This window comes from Cydia splendana, chromosome 5, assembly GCF_910591565.1.
Source record: "Cydia splendana chromosome 5, ilCydSple1.2, whole genome shotgun sequence".
Classification (NCBI taxonomy): Eukaryota; Metazoa; Arthropoda; class Insecta; order Lepidoptera; family Tortricidae; genus Cydia; species Cydia splendana.
Window position 1 is genome coordinate 7,013,141 of NC_085964.1, and position 13,439 is coordinate 7,026,579.

The 13,439-nt window shown below is 39.4% G+C and overlaps 3 protein-coding genes across 3 annotated transcripts in view; 2 read left to right on the top strand and 1 right to left on the bottom strand.

The window, feature by feature from the left end:
• The window catches only part of LOC134790566 (protein unzipped), a 48,849-nt gene extending 48,057 nt beyond the window's left edge, over positions 1-792 (bottom strand). Inside the window, exon 1 of the mRNA XM_063761414.1 lies at positions 535-792. The gene's annotated coding sequence lies outside the window, so the exon portion shown is untranslated. The remainder of the gene's footprint in view (positions 1-534) is intronic.
• Positions 1-13,439, top strand: part of LOC134790564 (mitoguardin) — a 98,547-nt gene that overhangs the window by 79,078 nt on the left and 6,030 nt on the right. Inside the window, exons 4-6 of the mRNA XM_063761406.1 lie at positions 11,021-11,187; positions 11,602-11,790; positions 12,160-12,269. Of these exons, the coding sequence (XP_063617476.1) occupies positions 11,021-11,187; positions 11,602-11,790; positions 12,160-12,269 (466 nt within the window). The remainder of the gene's footprint in view (positions 1-11,020; positions 11,188-11,601; positions 11,791-12,159; positions 12,270-13,439) is intronic.
• On the top strand, positions 8,564-10,347 carry LOC134791091 (uncharacterized). Its single transcript, XM_063762120.1, has 3 exons — positions 8,564-9,066; positions 9,171-9,480; positions 9,762-10,347. Exons 1-3 carry the CDS (start codon positions 8,848-8,850, stop codon positions 10,049-10,051), a joined length of 819 nt encoding a protein of 272 aa, XP_063618190.1. The 5' UTR covers positions 8,564-8,847; the 3' UTR covers positions 10,052-10,347.

The window sequence follows — 13,439 nt, forward strand, 5'->3', positions numbered from 1 at the left end:
TGTCGGAGGAACCGGTTTAACAGAAACGTGTTAGGAGGTCCTCTTCAGTGATCAAATTTTAATGTAGGTGATACATGTAGGTACGTTAATGTGCCGGTAATTTTATATTTAAAACTTATTATTCTTATCCTTGTTTTTATATCCCAGGTACTAAAATGACAGTTCGATTGTCAAATTTGTTTTCTATGATCTTAGTACAAAATTGGTCAATAGCAGGATGATTAGGTATTACCTATAGTAAATTATTGATCGATCGAGCTGTCATTTATTATCTGGGGGAAATAACAAGTCTACCTGCAAATTTACCTTAATACATATAAATTAAAACAATTACCTACTGTTAAAAACGTTTTTTTAGCTAATAACTCTAAGAAAACACGAAAGAGTTGCTGAAAGAAGTGTGCGTATTTAGATAATTTAAAAATAACAAACAAAATTTCATTAGTGTCAATACACCGCTCGCTCAATATAGATTGGACAACCGAGCCAAAGCACGAGTCTTTGCGCTCAGAATCCTGCTTTTAGGTTCCTTACCTGTAATTTGATTTGATACGAATCAGCCTCAATAAGCGAGGGATGAGATGAAGCCTTTAAGAAAACACAAATCGCGGGTTTTCGATCACTCACTACACTAGCGATGTTTCGCCGAAGCACTTGAAGTTCAATAACTAATGCTGATCCTTTGATGAGAAGTGACAGATGAGGTACATCGGTAAATGATTGTGTAAGTGTAAGGAGCGTTAGCGTTCAGTGTACCGCCGCAGTGCGGAGTCTCCACTCGACTGGCGGAGCGCGAGCGCGCGGCCGCGGCGGCGCCGCGGGTCCGCCCGTCCGCGAAATCGCCCAAGGGATCCGTCGTCATTTCCACATCCTAGCATCCTACAGGCATCAAACGCAAGCGTCTAATTATTTTACTTGGGTATTTAATTTATAAACTACATCCTTTAGGTGTATAATTACATCCTTCCATTCCAGCGTTTAGATTTTGTCGACCTTAAGCCTAGTAGAATGCAACTGACGCAACACTAGAATTTAGTTTCTATAATCGGATAATAATATATTTCCTTTATCACTTAAATATATATTTGAAAATTAAAAGCGCTACTTATATCTCCACTATTTCCAGCTACCTACAATAATAGCCACAAATAATACTGCACATACGAGCCACAGACATCATATATGCTTATTAGAAACGAAAGTATACATTTTCCAATTATAATGTACGAATTCCGGTAATGGAAAACTAAAGTACTTACTTAATGAATAATTCGAACAAGACAAATACTCTAATGAGATAGGTATGGTAATGTAGCTAAGCTACAGGCTTAACTTTAGCAGGGCTTCTGATGACGTCACCTTTAACCGGTTTTTGTGCTTTAAAATCACCATTCGTGACCGTGGAAATTCCGCGGCGTCGCGACTCGCGCAAAAAACCATTGAAGCAACTGTTTAAATTATATCACTTGGATTCTCGATAAGAAGTGAAATAACTTAATTTAAGTACGAGGAAAAATGTGCTTGTAATACAAAAGTTCACTTATTCGACATATACATGTATTGAGTACCTACCTTTATATACAAATATATATTATACTTAGATACCAAGTTGCAAGCAAACATGCCGACTGCCGTGTGCTTGGATGTTACTATAACTTTTTCTTGCTATTCTTATTCTATAGTCTATCTTTAGATATTTAAATAAAAGTAAACAAACAATTTGTACATTTTCGGGTAGTTATAACATTTATTGGTTAACCAACCAAATACAAAACCGCCTGGATCAGTCAGAGTCACTGAACGACCTGACTTTAACCTGCATTATTTGATCATGTAATGTTTTCATCTACTATCAACTAGCTTAAGGAGCCATTTGAGGGTAGATTTTGTTTACTTTTATTTAAGAGCGCTCTTACAAGAAAAGTCGAAATAATGCAAAATTGATGATACTAGTCGACGAAATTCAGGACTTTGCGCTCATTATTAGAAACAATGAGTACTTGTTCCAGTAAAAGCGTCTTCTTATCTTTATAAATATCGTTGTAAATATTAGAAAAAGGACTTATTAAATTAGTAATGATTTTTTTTCTGATGGTCGTTTCCGGAAAACCCCGTGAAGCACTGAATGGCGAGCTCTTATTTGGAAATGTTGAGAATTTTACTCTGCTAAACCTGGCTATTTTGTGTTACTAATACCCTGTACTTTAGGCATATCAAACTATATTTTACCTACATACCTTTGAGAAAGAGAAAATCAAAGTAAAACGAACTCGATTTTCTCTCCGAAACAAGTGTCAATTCCTACGAAAATCTACTTAATATCGAAGTCATTTTCATACTCAAGCAATATGCAACGTTTGCTTATACTGTTGGTATACATTAGTGTTTATGAAATTCTACTATAATTTTTTGGCAATTTTTTGAAAACTACTCTATATTACCGATGACGCGCGCTGCGCCAGCTCAGTGCCGCGGCAGAGCTTGTAGAGGCAGGACGTGTGTCGGTCGGCTCCGCACATTTTCAACGGCGACGACGAGGTTTTTTATCATTGTGTGCGGCGGGCGCCGTGTAAAACGCTATACTGTGTGCGTGTAAACCGCAACGAGAGACTTTGATCCTAGCACTGTTTTTATAGTATTATAATTTATAATGGTACAGTTTAATAAACTACCGGACAGGATTAAAAATATTTGAAACGACCTGACATTCTATATGTATTTATTTGACTCAAGATAGTACTCAGGGTCTAATGATGGAGCCGGAAGGTGGTCACCGGTACCAATCAACCATGCAACTAAACCACTTCGTGTTTAGGCTCGTTTTATTCATCTCAACAAGATCTTTGACACAAGATAGTACTCAGGGTCTGATGATGGAGCCGGAAGGTGGTCACCGGTACCAATCAACCATGCAACTAAACCACTTCGTGTTTGGGCTCGTTTGATTCGGCTCAACAAGATCTTTGACTTAAGATAGTACTCAGGGTCTGATGATGGAGCCGGAAGGTGGTCACCAGTACCAATCAACAATGCAACTAAACCACTTCGTGTTTAGGCTCGTTTTATTCGTCTCAACAAGATCTTTGGCTTAAGATAGTACTCAGGGTCTGATGATGGAGCCGGAAGGTGGTCACTGGTACCAATCAACCATGCAACTAAACCACTTCATGTTTGGGCTCGTTTGATTCGTCTCAACAAGATCTTTGGCACAAGATAATACTCAGGGTCTGATGATGGAGCCGGAAGGTGGTCACCGGTACCAATCAACCATGCAACTAAACCACTTCGTGTTTAGGCTCGTTTGATTCGTCTCAACAAGATCTTTGACACAAGATAGTACTCAGGGTCTGATGATGGAGCCGGCAGGTGGTCACCGGTACCAATCAACCATGCCACTAAACCACTTCGTGTTTAGGCTCGTTTTATTCGTTTCTATAAGATCTTTGACACAAGATAGTACTCAGGGTCTGATGTTGGAGCCGGAAGGTGGTCACCGGTACCAATCAACCATGCAACTAAACCACTTCGTGTTTAGGCTCGTCTGATTCGTCTCAACAAGACCTTGGACACAAGATAGTACTCAGGATCTGATGATGGAGCTGGAAGGTGGCCACGGGTACCAGTCTACCATGTAACTGAACCACTTCGTGTTTGGGCTCGTTTGATTTGTCGCAACAAGATCTTTGACACAAGGTAGTACTGAGGGTCTGATGATGGATCCGGAAGGTGGTGACCGGTACCAATCAACCATGCAACTAAACCACTTCGTGTTTGGCTTCGTTCGATTCGTCGCAACAAGATCTTTGACACAAGTTAGTACTCAGGGTCTGATGATGGAGCTGGACTGTGGCCACGGGTACCAGCAGTAGCGTGCACAGAGATTTGGGACTGGGTAGGCAAAATGATATCAGAAAACCGGGCAAGTGCGAGTCGGACTCGCGCACGAAGGGTTCCGTACCATAATGCAAAAAAAGGCAAAAAAAAACGGTCACCCATCCAAGTACTGACCCCGCCCTACGTTGCTTAACTTCGGTCAAAAATCACGTTTGTTGTATGGGAGCCCCACTTAAATCTTTATTTTATTCTGTTTTTAGTGTTTGTTGTTATAGCGGCAACAGAAATACATCTGTGAAAATTTCAACTGTCTAGCTATCACGGTTCGTGAGATACAGCCTGATGACAGACGGACGGACGGAAGGACAGCAGAGTCTTAGTAATAGAGTCCCGTTTTACCCTTTGGGTACGGAACCTTAAAAAATGAGAGCTACTAACTCATCAAAAAAATTGCGTGATGGTTTTCATTTTGTTGTCAAGTCTTTTCAATTACTTCTTTTTGGCTAAACGAAAGCTTCGAAAACGCATCATTTTTAATAGTTTGCACACACACACACCCACACCCACACCCACAACTTTCACAGATAAAATTATCCATTTTTTCACTAATCGCACTTTATAATTTCCGGCAACTGTTAACTGTTATCTCATAAACTCACCAAAACAAACAAACAATGGCGACCGAATAAAAAATGTAAATAAACTTAACCAAATACTGTAAACGAGTAAAAAAATAGTCTCGTTTTTGCACTAAATTACCATAGCAAATGCTACTTTTTAGGGTTCCGTACCCAAAGGGTAAAACGGGACCCTATTACTAAGACTTCGCTGTCCGTCCGTCCGTCCGTTTGTCCGTCCGTCCGTCCGTCCGTCCGTCCGTCTGTCACCAGGCTGTATCTCACGAACCGTGATAGCTAGACAGTTGAAATTTTCACAGATGATGTATTTCTGTTGCCGCTATAACAACAAATACTAAAAACAGAATAAAATAAAGATTTAAATGGGGCTCCCATACAACAAACGTGATTTTTGACCAAAGTTAAGCAACGTCGGGAGTGGTCAGTATTTGGATGGGTGACCGTTTTTTTTTGTTTTTTTTTTTGCATTATGGTACGGAACCCTTCGTGCGCGAGTCCGACTCGCACTTGCCCGGTTTTATTAAAATAGTCACGTAAACATCGGAACTATTCGGAAACTTTCGGGCGTCATTCGTTTATGTTTGGTACGAAAGACACTGCCTATTGCGTCTAAATGTGTGCGTTACTTGTATAATTGTGTGCTCGTACTTATAGGAAGGCCCACTACACTGTAACCGCGTAACGACGACTCACGGGGAGGCACACATAGAAAGATTTAGACGGAAATGTTTTCTGTCTTTGCCGTGCAAGGCACGTAGCGGCGCTAGTGCCGCGTGGTGTAAACTTCGTCGCGTAGAATTATTATAGATGGTGACTTGATGACAAAGCTTAACCGGTAGATGGAGCGCTTATTATTAAGTTATATCGATTACTGATAGTACGATCAGGTATAAATTAAATTAAGTAGTTTAAGAGGATAGACATCGGAATTATAGTAGGGTAGGCAGTGCTTTTTTGCCTTTATGAAGTGCACGCCACTGGGTACCAGTCTACCATGTAACTGAACCACTTCGTGTTTGGGCTCGTTTGATTTGTCGCAACAAGATCTTTGACACAAGGTAGTACTGAGGGTATGATGATGGATCCGGAAGGTGGTCACCGGTACCAATCAACCATGCAACTACACCACTTCGTGTTTGGCTTCGTTCGATTCGTCGCAACAAGATCTTTGACACAAGTTAGTACTCAGGGTCTGATGATGGAGCTGGACTGTGGCCACGGGTACCAGTCTACCATGTAACTGAACCACTTCGTGTTTGGGCTCGTTTGATTCGTCACAATAAGATGTTTGACACAAGATACTACTCAGGGTCTGATGATGGAGCTGATGATGATAGACAGGTACCCGTCGCCACCTTCGCGCTCCATCATCAGACCCTGAGTACTACCTTGTGTCAAAGATCTTGTTGAGATGAATAAAACGTGCCTAAACACGAAGTGGTTTAGTTGCATGGTTGATTGGTACCGGTGACCACCTTCCGGCTCCAACATCAGACCCTGAGTACTATCTTGTGTCAAAGATCTTATAGAAACGAATAAAACGAGCCTAAACACGAAGTGGTTTAGTGGCATGGTTGATTGGTACCGGTGACCACCTGCCGGCTCCATCATCAGACCCTGAGTACTATCTTGTGTCAAAGATCTTGTTGAGACGAATCAAACGAGCCTAAACACGAAGTGGTTTAGTTGCATGGTTGATTGGTACCGGTGACCACCTTCCGGCTCCATCATCAGACCCTGAGTATTATCTTGTGCCAAAGATCTTGTTGAGACGAATCAAACGAGCCCAAACACGAAGTTGTTTAGTTACATGATAGACTGGTACCCGTGGCCACCTTCCAGCTCCATCATCAGACCCTGTGTATCTTCAGTGTCAAAGATCTTGTTGAGACGAATCAAACGAGCCTAATCATGTTACTACATGGTTGATTGGTATCCGTGACCACCTTAATCATCATCAGATCCTCAGTACCAGTTCGTTTTTAAACCCTCGTTGATACAAACTTTACAACCTATAGGTACCAAATGCAATGACGAAACATGTAAATAAGCGAGTAGGTACCTATAATTTCTTTCGAGTAATATACCTTCATAAGTACGAGTATGGGGCTATTCATAAATTACGTCGTTTCAAATGGGAGGAGTGGGGGGGAGGGGGGGTCTAGACATCGGATGATGGTAACATGACGTAGGAGGAAACAGATTCATCCGAAGCTTGATTTTTGGATGATTTGAGGGGTGGGGGGTGGGGGGGTCAAAAATCGTCAAAAATAGATGACGTAATTTATGAACAGCCCCTATGTACATTTGCACTGCATTTAGTATTTTCGTACTTACCAAATAACAGTTTTAGAACTTTAAAAGTTAAGTACAGTTAGTGTTGTTATGGTTGATTTCAATATGCTTCGCGAAGGATCAAGAATGTTTAATCCATCATTGTAGTGCGAGTGTGGTAGAAGGGATCGGCATACTGAGCTCGCACGGCCTGCCGCAGCGCGTAAAATACCTAAACTCGCTCAACGCCGAAATGTAATAGCGCTCTTAAGTACGAGTACCTAAAGATACTAAGTATAAATGAAAAATAGTAAATTTCTACATACATAATTGATGTGAACTCTCGAATACCTACATAGAAAATGTTTTATTTGTAGTCTCTAAGTAGTCTAGTACTCATCTCACAAATATCTACTAATAAATAAGCGCGAATTATCTTATTATTGTATTCCGTGCTAATTACAAGAAAATAAAACAGGTTATTATGTAATAAAAAATACTTTATTAACAACATACAAGAAGGTTATCTTGGTTTTTTCATGCGTCCGTTGATTAAGAAAATAATAATATTTTTTATTTGCACAGCGTTCAATAAGCCATGGTTTTTCATTATGTAAGTATTTAGGTAGCCGCAGGATCCAGATCTTTCAGTGCATCATTGTTGTGCCGACACATTAAGCGCAGAATTTCGAAGCTAATTAACCAACCCCTTTTACTTGCATACCTATCCTTTTCCCTGTAGGACTCACAATAATGTCATCTAAAAATGTACTGTACCTACATATCTTTCTGGACTCAACTTCAACTCAACGTCAACTCTTTAAGCGTCATAGCTTTATAGGTACGCGCCTCAATAAGATCTGAAATCTAGATTATAAATTACAACTCTATCCAATATCCTACCAATATACCTACATCAAAATAGAGCAACCTTTTGCAAGAGAATGTATGAGGTTTCATAAGTACTTGTCTTTTTTTACAAGTGTTGTGTTAGGTTACACAAAACTATTTTCCAAGTAACTATAATCTCAATCTTAAATGGCTGCACTACACTGTTATTGAGTGTTAGCGGGCATTTCTCGTAAAATTAATTATCACGCGGGATTATAAAATTCAGGGTAAATTAATTAAGTCCCCACATAATAAAGCCGACACCGGAGTGCCGCCGATTTACATGCCCGGCAGGTGCCGCCTTCCGAAGACTGTTTACGTAATTATTAATTAGTTTACATCGAAATAATTACTCTATTAGAGTAAACTTAATTCTTATTTTTGGTTTCAGTATTTATTTATACATAATTAGTTGTACTCGAACACATTGCTTATGGCATCAAAGTATGAACTAATAATACGGTAATTAACAAATACAATATTTATGTAATGATGTTATAGTCTGTATCTTTAGGTATTTAAATCAAAGTAAACAAAATCTACCCTCAAATGGCTCCTTAAGCCAATTGTAGTGTAGTGTAGTTTTAGGGAGTCCAGGGGACGCCACTAGCGCTATCTACTCAGCGAGTATGCACGATCCAGCGCCATCTGTTGCATGTATAACTAAACGCAAATTCTCGATGCTGTTGTTAGTTACGCTACTCAGCGCTAAATGGCGCTGATATCAGAAATAGTTTGCGTATACTGCAATCATTTATTTTTAAGTTTCTAATTGTAAATTATCAATGTTTATGTTTACAAAAATGTACAACATAAAATGTATTTCGTAGTTAAATAAATCATTATTAATTACAATTTTTATAAGTATTTTTTTTTTTATTTGAACAGATTTGAACTTAACTTCGCGTCGTTGACGTTCATGACGTTGGTTTGACGTAAGAAAAGTCGCCATTACATATCGTGATTACGATTATTTATTTCTTTCATTTCAATAACGATTTGTGAAAGAAATAGCTTGTGTCAAACAAATGGAACAAAATAGCGCGCGGTTAATTTTGTTTGTATTCCAAAGTAGTAAATAAAGTTGCACAGCAGTAACCGAAGTGTTTTCTATAAAAATTACGAGACTACGGTGTTTTAAATTTAAAACCACCATAAAAGCTCATAGTAGTAGTTTTCGTAAAATACAAATATATAAGTTAAATCATAAATGGCTCCACCACGAAGGATTTCTAGAGAGCAGTTGGAGGTGATGATAGATTTTCTAGAGCAGAATAAAGGGATGTGCATGGGGACGCCTTCAAACGGTACAGCGGCGTCCACGGCCACCAGTGCCCACAACGCTGTGCGACAAACTTGGAACGAACTCGGCAAACTGCTCAATGCTGTGCCGGGAGGAGCTTTGAAAACTGCAGATGGTTGGAAAAAGGTACTTACCACTAAATACCTATACTACTCAAAAATACACATTTCTTATCTTTCTTTAGTAATGTATTCTTATTACTAACTTACTATTAAAATGTGTCTTTACAGTACTGGTTTGAATGGCGACATAAGAGTAGAAAAAAGGCAAATGATGCTAGAAGATTTGAAGAAAATCCTCATGGTGGTCCAAGCAGGTTCGCTCCACTTAATGACTTAGAAGTCAGAGTTTTAGCACTAAGCGGCAGCAACTTAGTGAGATCAAAGTCAAAACCTATTAAAGAGCTAGAAAACATGTTGGCTGATAATTCTGACAGTGATCCCATTGGACATAATTCTCCAGAAAATATTAAAGCCGAGCCACTGCCAATACACAAAGTTCATAAAACAAGAAGTTCTACCAAAGGCACTGCGGCACCTGGTATGTTTCTAAAAAACTATTTACTGACAGAAATTCAAGTTATCAATACATCAAAATTATATGATTCACATAAGATTAGACTATGTGTCTGTCAATTAAATTAAAATTTCTTTATTAAAAACAACATAATGGTCCACTGCAAATTTGTTAGTTATTGCTTATATTTATTTTAGTTTGTTTGTGAGACATAAAAGAAATTTACTTGTGTCTTGTGTTAAATGAGCTATTTGCCAAAACTAAAACAAACAAAATTGTTAAAACAATTTTTAAACATTTCACAGATGAAGTTAGATCCGGGACGCCACCTCCACAATGGGCTTTAGAACTAGAAGAAAGACGAATTGCAGCCGAGGAGCGTATGGCTGCAGCATTAGAGTCCATAGCATCCATTATGAGGCTTCAAGAAGAGCGTAGATCCATGCTAGATGAGAGGATAGCAGACACATTGACATCAGTAGCTGGAAATTTCCAAGAACTCAATAGTGGAGTACAAGAAGCTGTGATGCACTTACAAAGGCTACATCCTGTTCAGTCCAATGGGCCCGATATCAAAGACCATGTCTTCATTTAAACTAATACTATGAAAAAATAGGCAGCATTTTGAAAAATATTGTATAAAAGTTTTAACATCTAGTCAACATGAATAAAAATTTAGTTATTACAAATAAGAAATGGAATGACAAATACAAATGTTGTAGCAATTTAATAAGAATTGCAATGATGTAGGAATAATGGTTGCTATATTAAAAAGAATAAAGGCTGGTCCTTTAAACGTTACACTATGTGTAAACAAATTCAATGTACTTAAATTGGATTAGATTGTGATTTTATGTAAAATGAGCAATAATTATTTACTTGTATAATAATGTCATCATCAAAAATTATTTAAATACTGGTTGACCCTGATTTAGTTATAATGTGTTTTCTGTACAATATAATCAAGTTATTTTTAAAACCTACATATCTGTTTTCATTATGTACTACTGAGATATTAAGTAGCCTACCTTTTAGTTACAGGTACTGGATAAGTGGATATACATTCCTCTACCCAGCCACATTAGTTCCTTTTTAGCATTTCTATATACCTATTGGGTTGTCTCTACTTATAGACATATACAATATTATCGTCCTTAAACATAATTAACATAAAAAAGAGTAAGTAGGTATAGGTATCCACACTTAAATTAAAAAAATCAGTGGAGTTTATGACTTTGTAATAAGGTTAATGAATTCTCAATAAACAGTGTGGACGAATTCGTCCTATTCCTAGCTCCTACCAATAATTGGGCAGAAAGGTTCTGTACGAAGGAAACGGTTTGATTAGGGGGGCGTAAATCTGGAATCTTGGGGGACACTTTTGTCTAATAGTCGACGTATATTGGCTGAAATAAATGATGAAGTGATTAAGATTTATTGGCATTCAAAGCGTTTAAAAAATACTTTTTCTCGCTGCTGTAGGTGCCATCCCAAAAATTGGTGTGATTGTTAATTAATTAAGTATTTTTTCTATTGCCTTTTTAAATTTGTTTCCATTTTACAGGTATGGAGGCCTTGGAGACGAGCATCAATTATTGGGAGGACGCACTGGCCGCGTTCTCGCTGGGCGCCCGCGGCGGCGTGTCGGGCACGCTGGCGCTCACCTCGCCCGAGGAAGCGGAGTTCTGTCGAGAGATCCAGGACCTGCTGCAAAACGCGTACTTATTACAAGTAGGTTCCTTGTATATAAGCCTTGGAGACCAGCATCAATTACTGGGAGGACGCGCTGATCGTTCTCACTGGGCGCCCGCGGCGGCGCGTCGGGTACGCACACCGCGCCAAAGGAAGCGGAGTTATGTCGCGAGATCCAGGACCTGCTCATGCAAAACGTGTAATACCTGCTACAGGGATGGGGATATGGAGAAGAGCATGGACTTCTGAGGGGACGCGTTGGTCGCGTTATTCAGCTGTAGCAATTACCTATGCAACTTTTGTTGTTACCCCTTCGTCTTTACCCTACCCTCGTGCCTAAGTACCAAATAAATAGGTATTATGTAATAAGGACCAAACAAATATAGGTAATAAGAATGCCTAATATGTGATATTTCGTTTCAGTTAGATTAAATACCTTCATTTGAATTGTAGGAACGGTGTGAGCTCCTGTTCCTCGACCAGCGCTCCGTCCTATTCCGGTCGGAGAGCGGCGGCGGCGGCGACGCGGGCTCGGGCGGCGCGGGGCGGCGCTCGCGGCTGCTGTCCACGCACACCGGCTCCTCGCACACGCGCCGCGAGCACCACTCCAGCGCCGAGTCCTTCGCGTCCGCGGAAGATCAGGTCATACTTCATAATATATACTTTGTATACAAGGACCAGCACCTTTAGGCCGCTGATTGGACCGGCGGGGCGGCGCGAGGGGTACCCTAAGTTCAAGCGAATCTATCAAAATGTATCTACTTGTATGTTCTGGACGATGGCGGCGGCGACAATCGCACCGCTGCCCACACCACCGGTTTTGTGTATCCAGCCCGCAGCCTTAGTCCTGCTTCGATCGGACAGTATAGTACATACATAGTATAGTATACCTACCTACATTACTTAGGTTAGGTACCCCACAGCTCTCGCATACCTACTTATATCGCTCAAGTTAACACCGACAACAATTTCTACAACCTACTCATCTTGTGCTTTCTCCTATATTTTCAGGTAGCGGATTTAAGAGAATTCGACGACCTGAAAGATGACCTGCCTGAAGTAGAAAACTTAGAATTATATCAATTAGGTGTGAAACAATTAGAAATCGGCATTCCTTATAGGTCAGTTCCTTTAATTTAAAGCTTCATATTATACCTAAGTATACCTAAGTCATTATTCAACCATCTACATTTACCTTGTGATTTAAAATCTGAAACTTAAACTTGAGTTTAAACAAAAAAAAAATATTTATTTATTTATTTAACCAACTTACATTTACAGCAAATTGCCAAACATGAAAGTTATAGGTCACAGTACAAAAATATAAAATGATTAATTACATAAATAGCATTTTGTTAAATTATAAGATAAACACGTATACATTTCAGTTTATAGGTAGGTCAATTTAAATTTTATTATACTTACATTAATTTTGATACACATATTGAGCACATATTACACCTAACATGACATGCACAAGTAAAAAGTAATCTAATACTGTATTGTGGTAGGAGTGTTAATTGACTCCAAATAGCGAGCGGCTGTGGCCAGAAATCTCGACTCTGACTGCGAGAACAAGTCCAGTGTTGGGTCAAAGAGCAGAATATTGTTGATGTGGTTCAAGGCCACATACAGAGGAGAGTTGCTCAGATTTATCTTGGCGTGCGGGACCAGGAATAGCGGCCGTTGGCGTGGACGGAGGGAACCTCTAATGTGTAGTGGTACTTTAAACGATACAAATTGTAATAAGGAAGGATTAGACAATGTGCCTCGTATCAGTTTAAAGAAATATTTTACCATAGCAAGTCGTCTACGCATTTCAAGGCTTTGGTAAGATACCATTCCTAGTACAAACAGTGTTGGGTACATGTAAGGGTAGAAGCCATGAATTTTATAATAGAGGTACCGGACAAATGATTTTTGAACTCTTTCAATTAAGGTAACATGTTTTTGATAATGCGGATTCCATATGATGCAGTTACTCTCAAGCACACTACGGACATAGGCGTTGTAAAGTAACGAAATGACATGGTGCCTGTCAAAAAGTTTGGACTGCCTTAAGACGAACCCAAGAGACTTACGCGCTTTGTTACAGATTTGCACTATGTTTTGATCGAATTTTAGTTGGGTATCGAAGCACGTGCCGAGATCTCGCATAGTTTGTACATTTTGGAGGACCTCGCCATTCAGCGTATATAACCGTGAGGCCGGCATGGTTGTCTTCGAGTATGACATGCTTGCACATTTAGCGGTATTTAGGTGTAGACTATTATTTAAACCCCACCGATGAA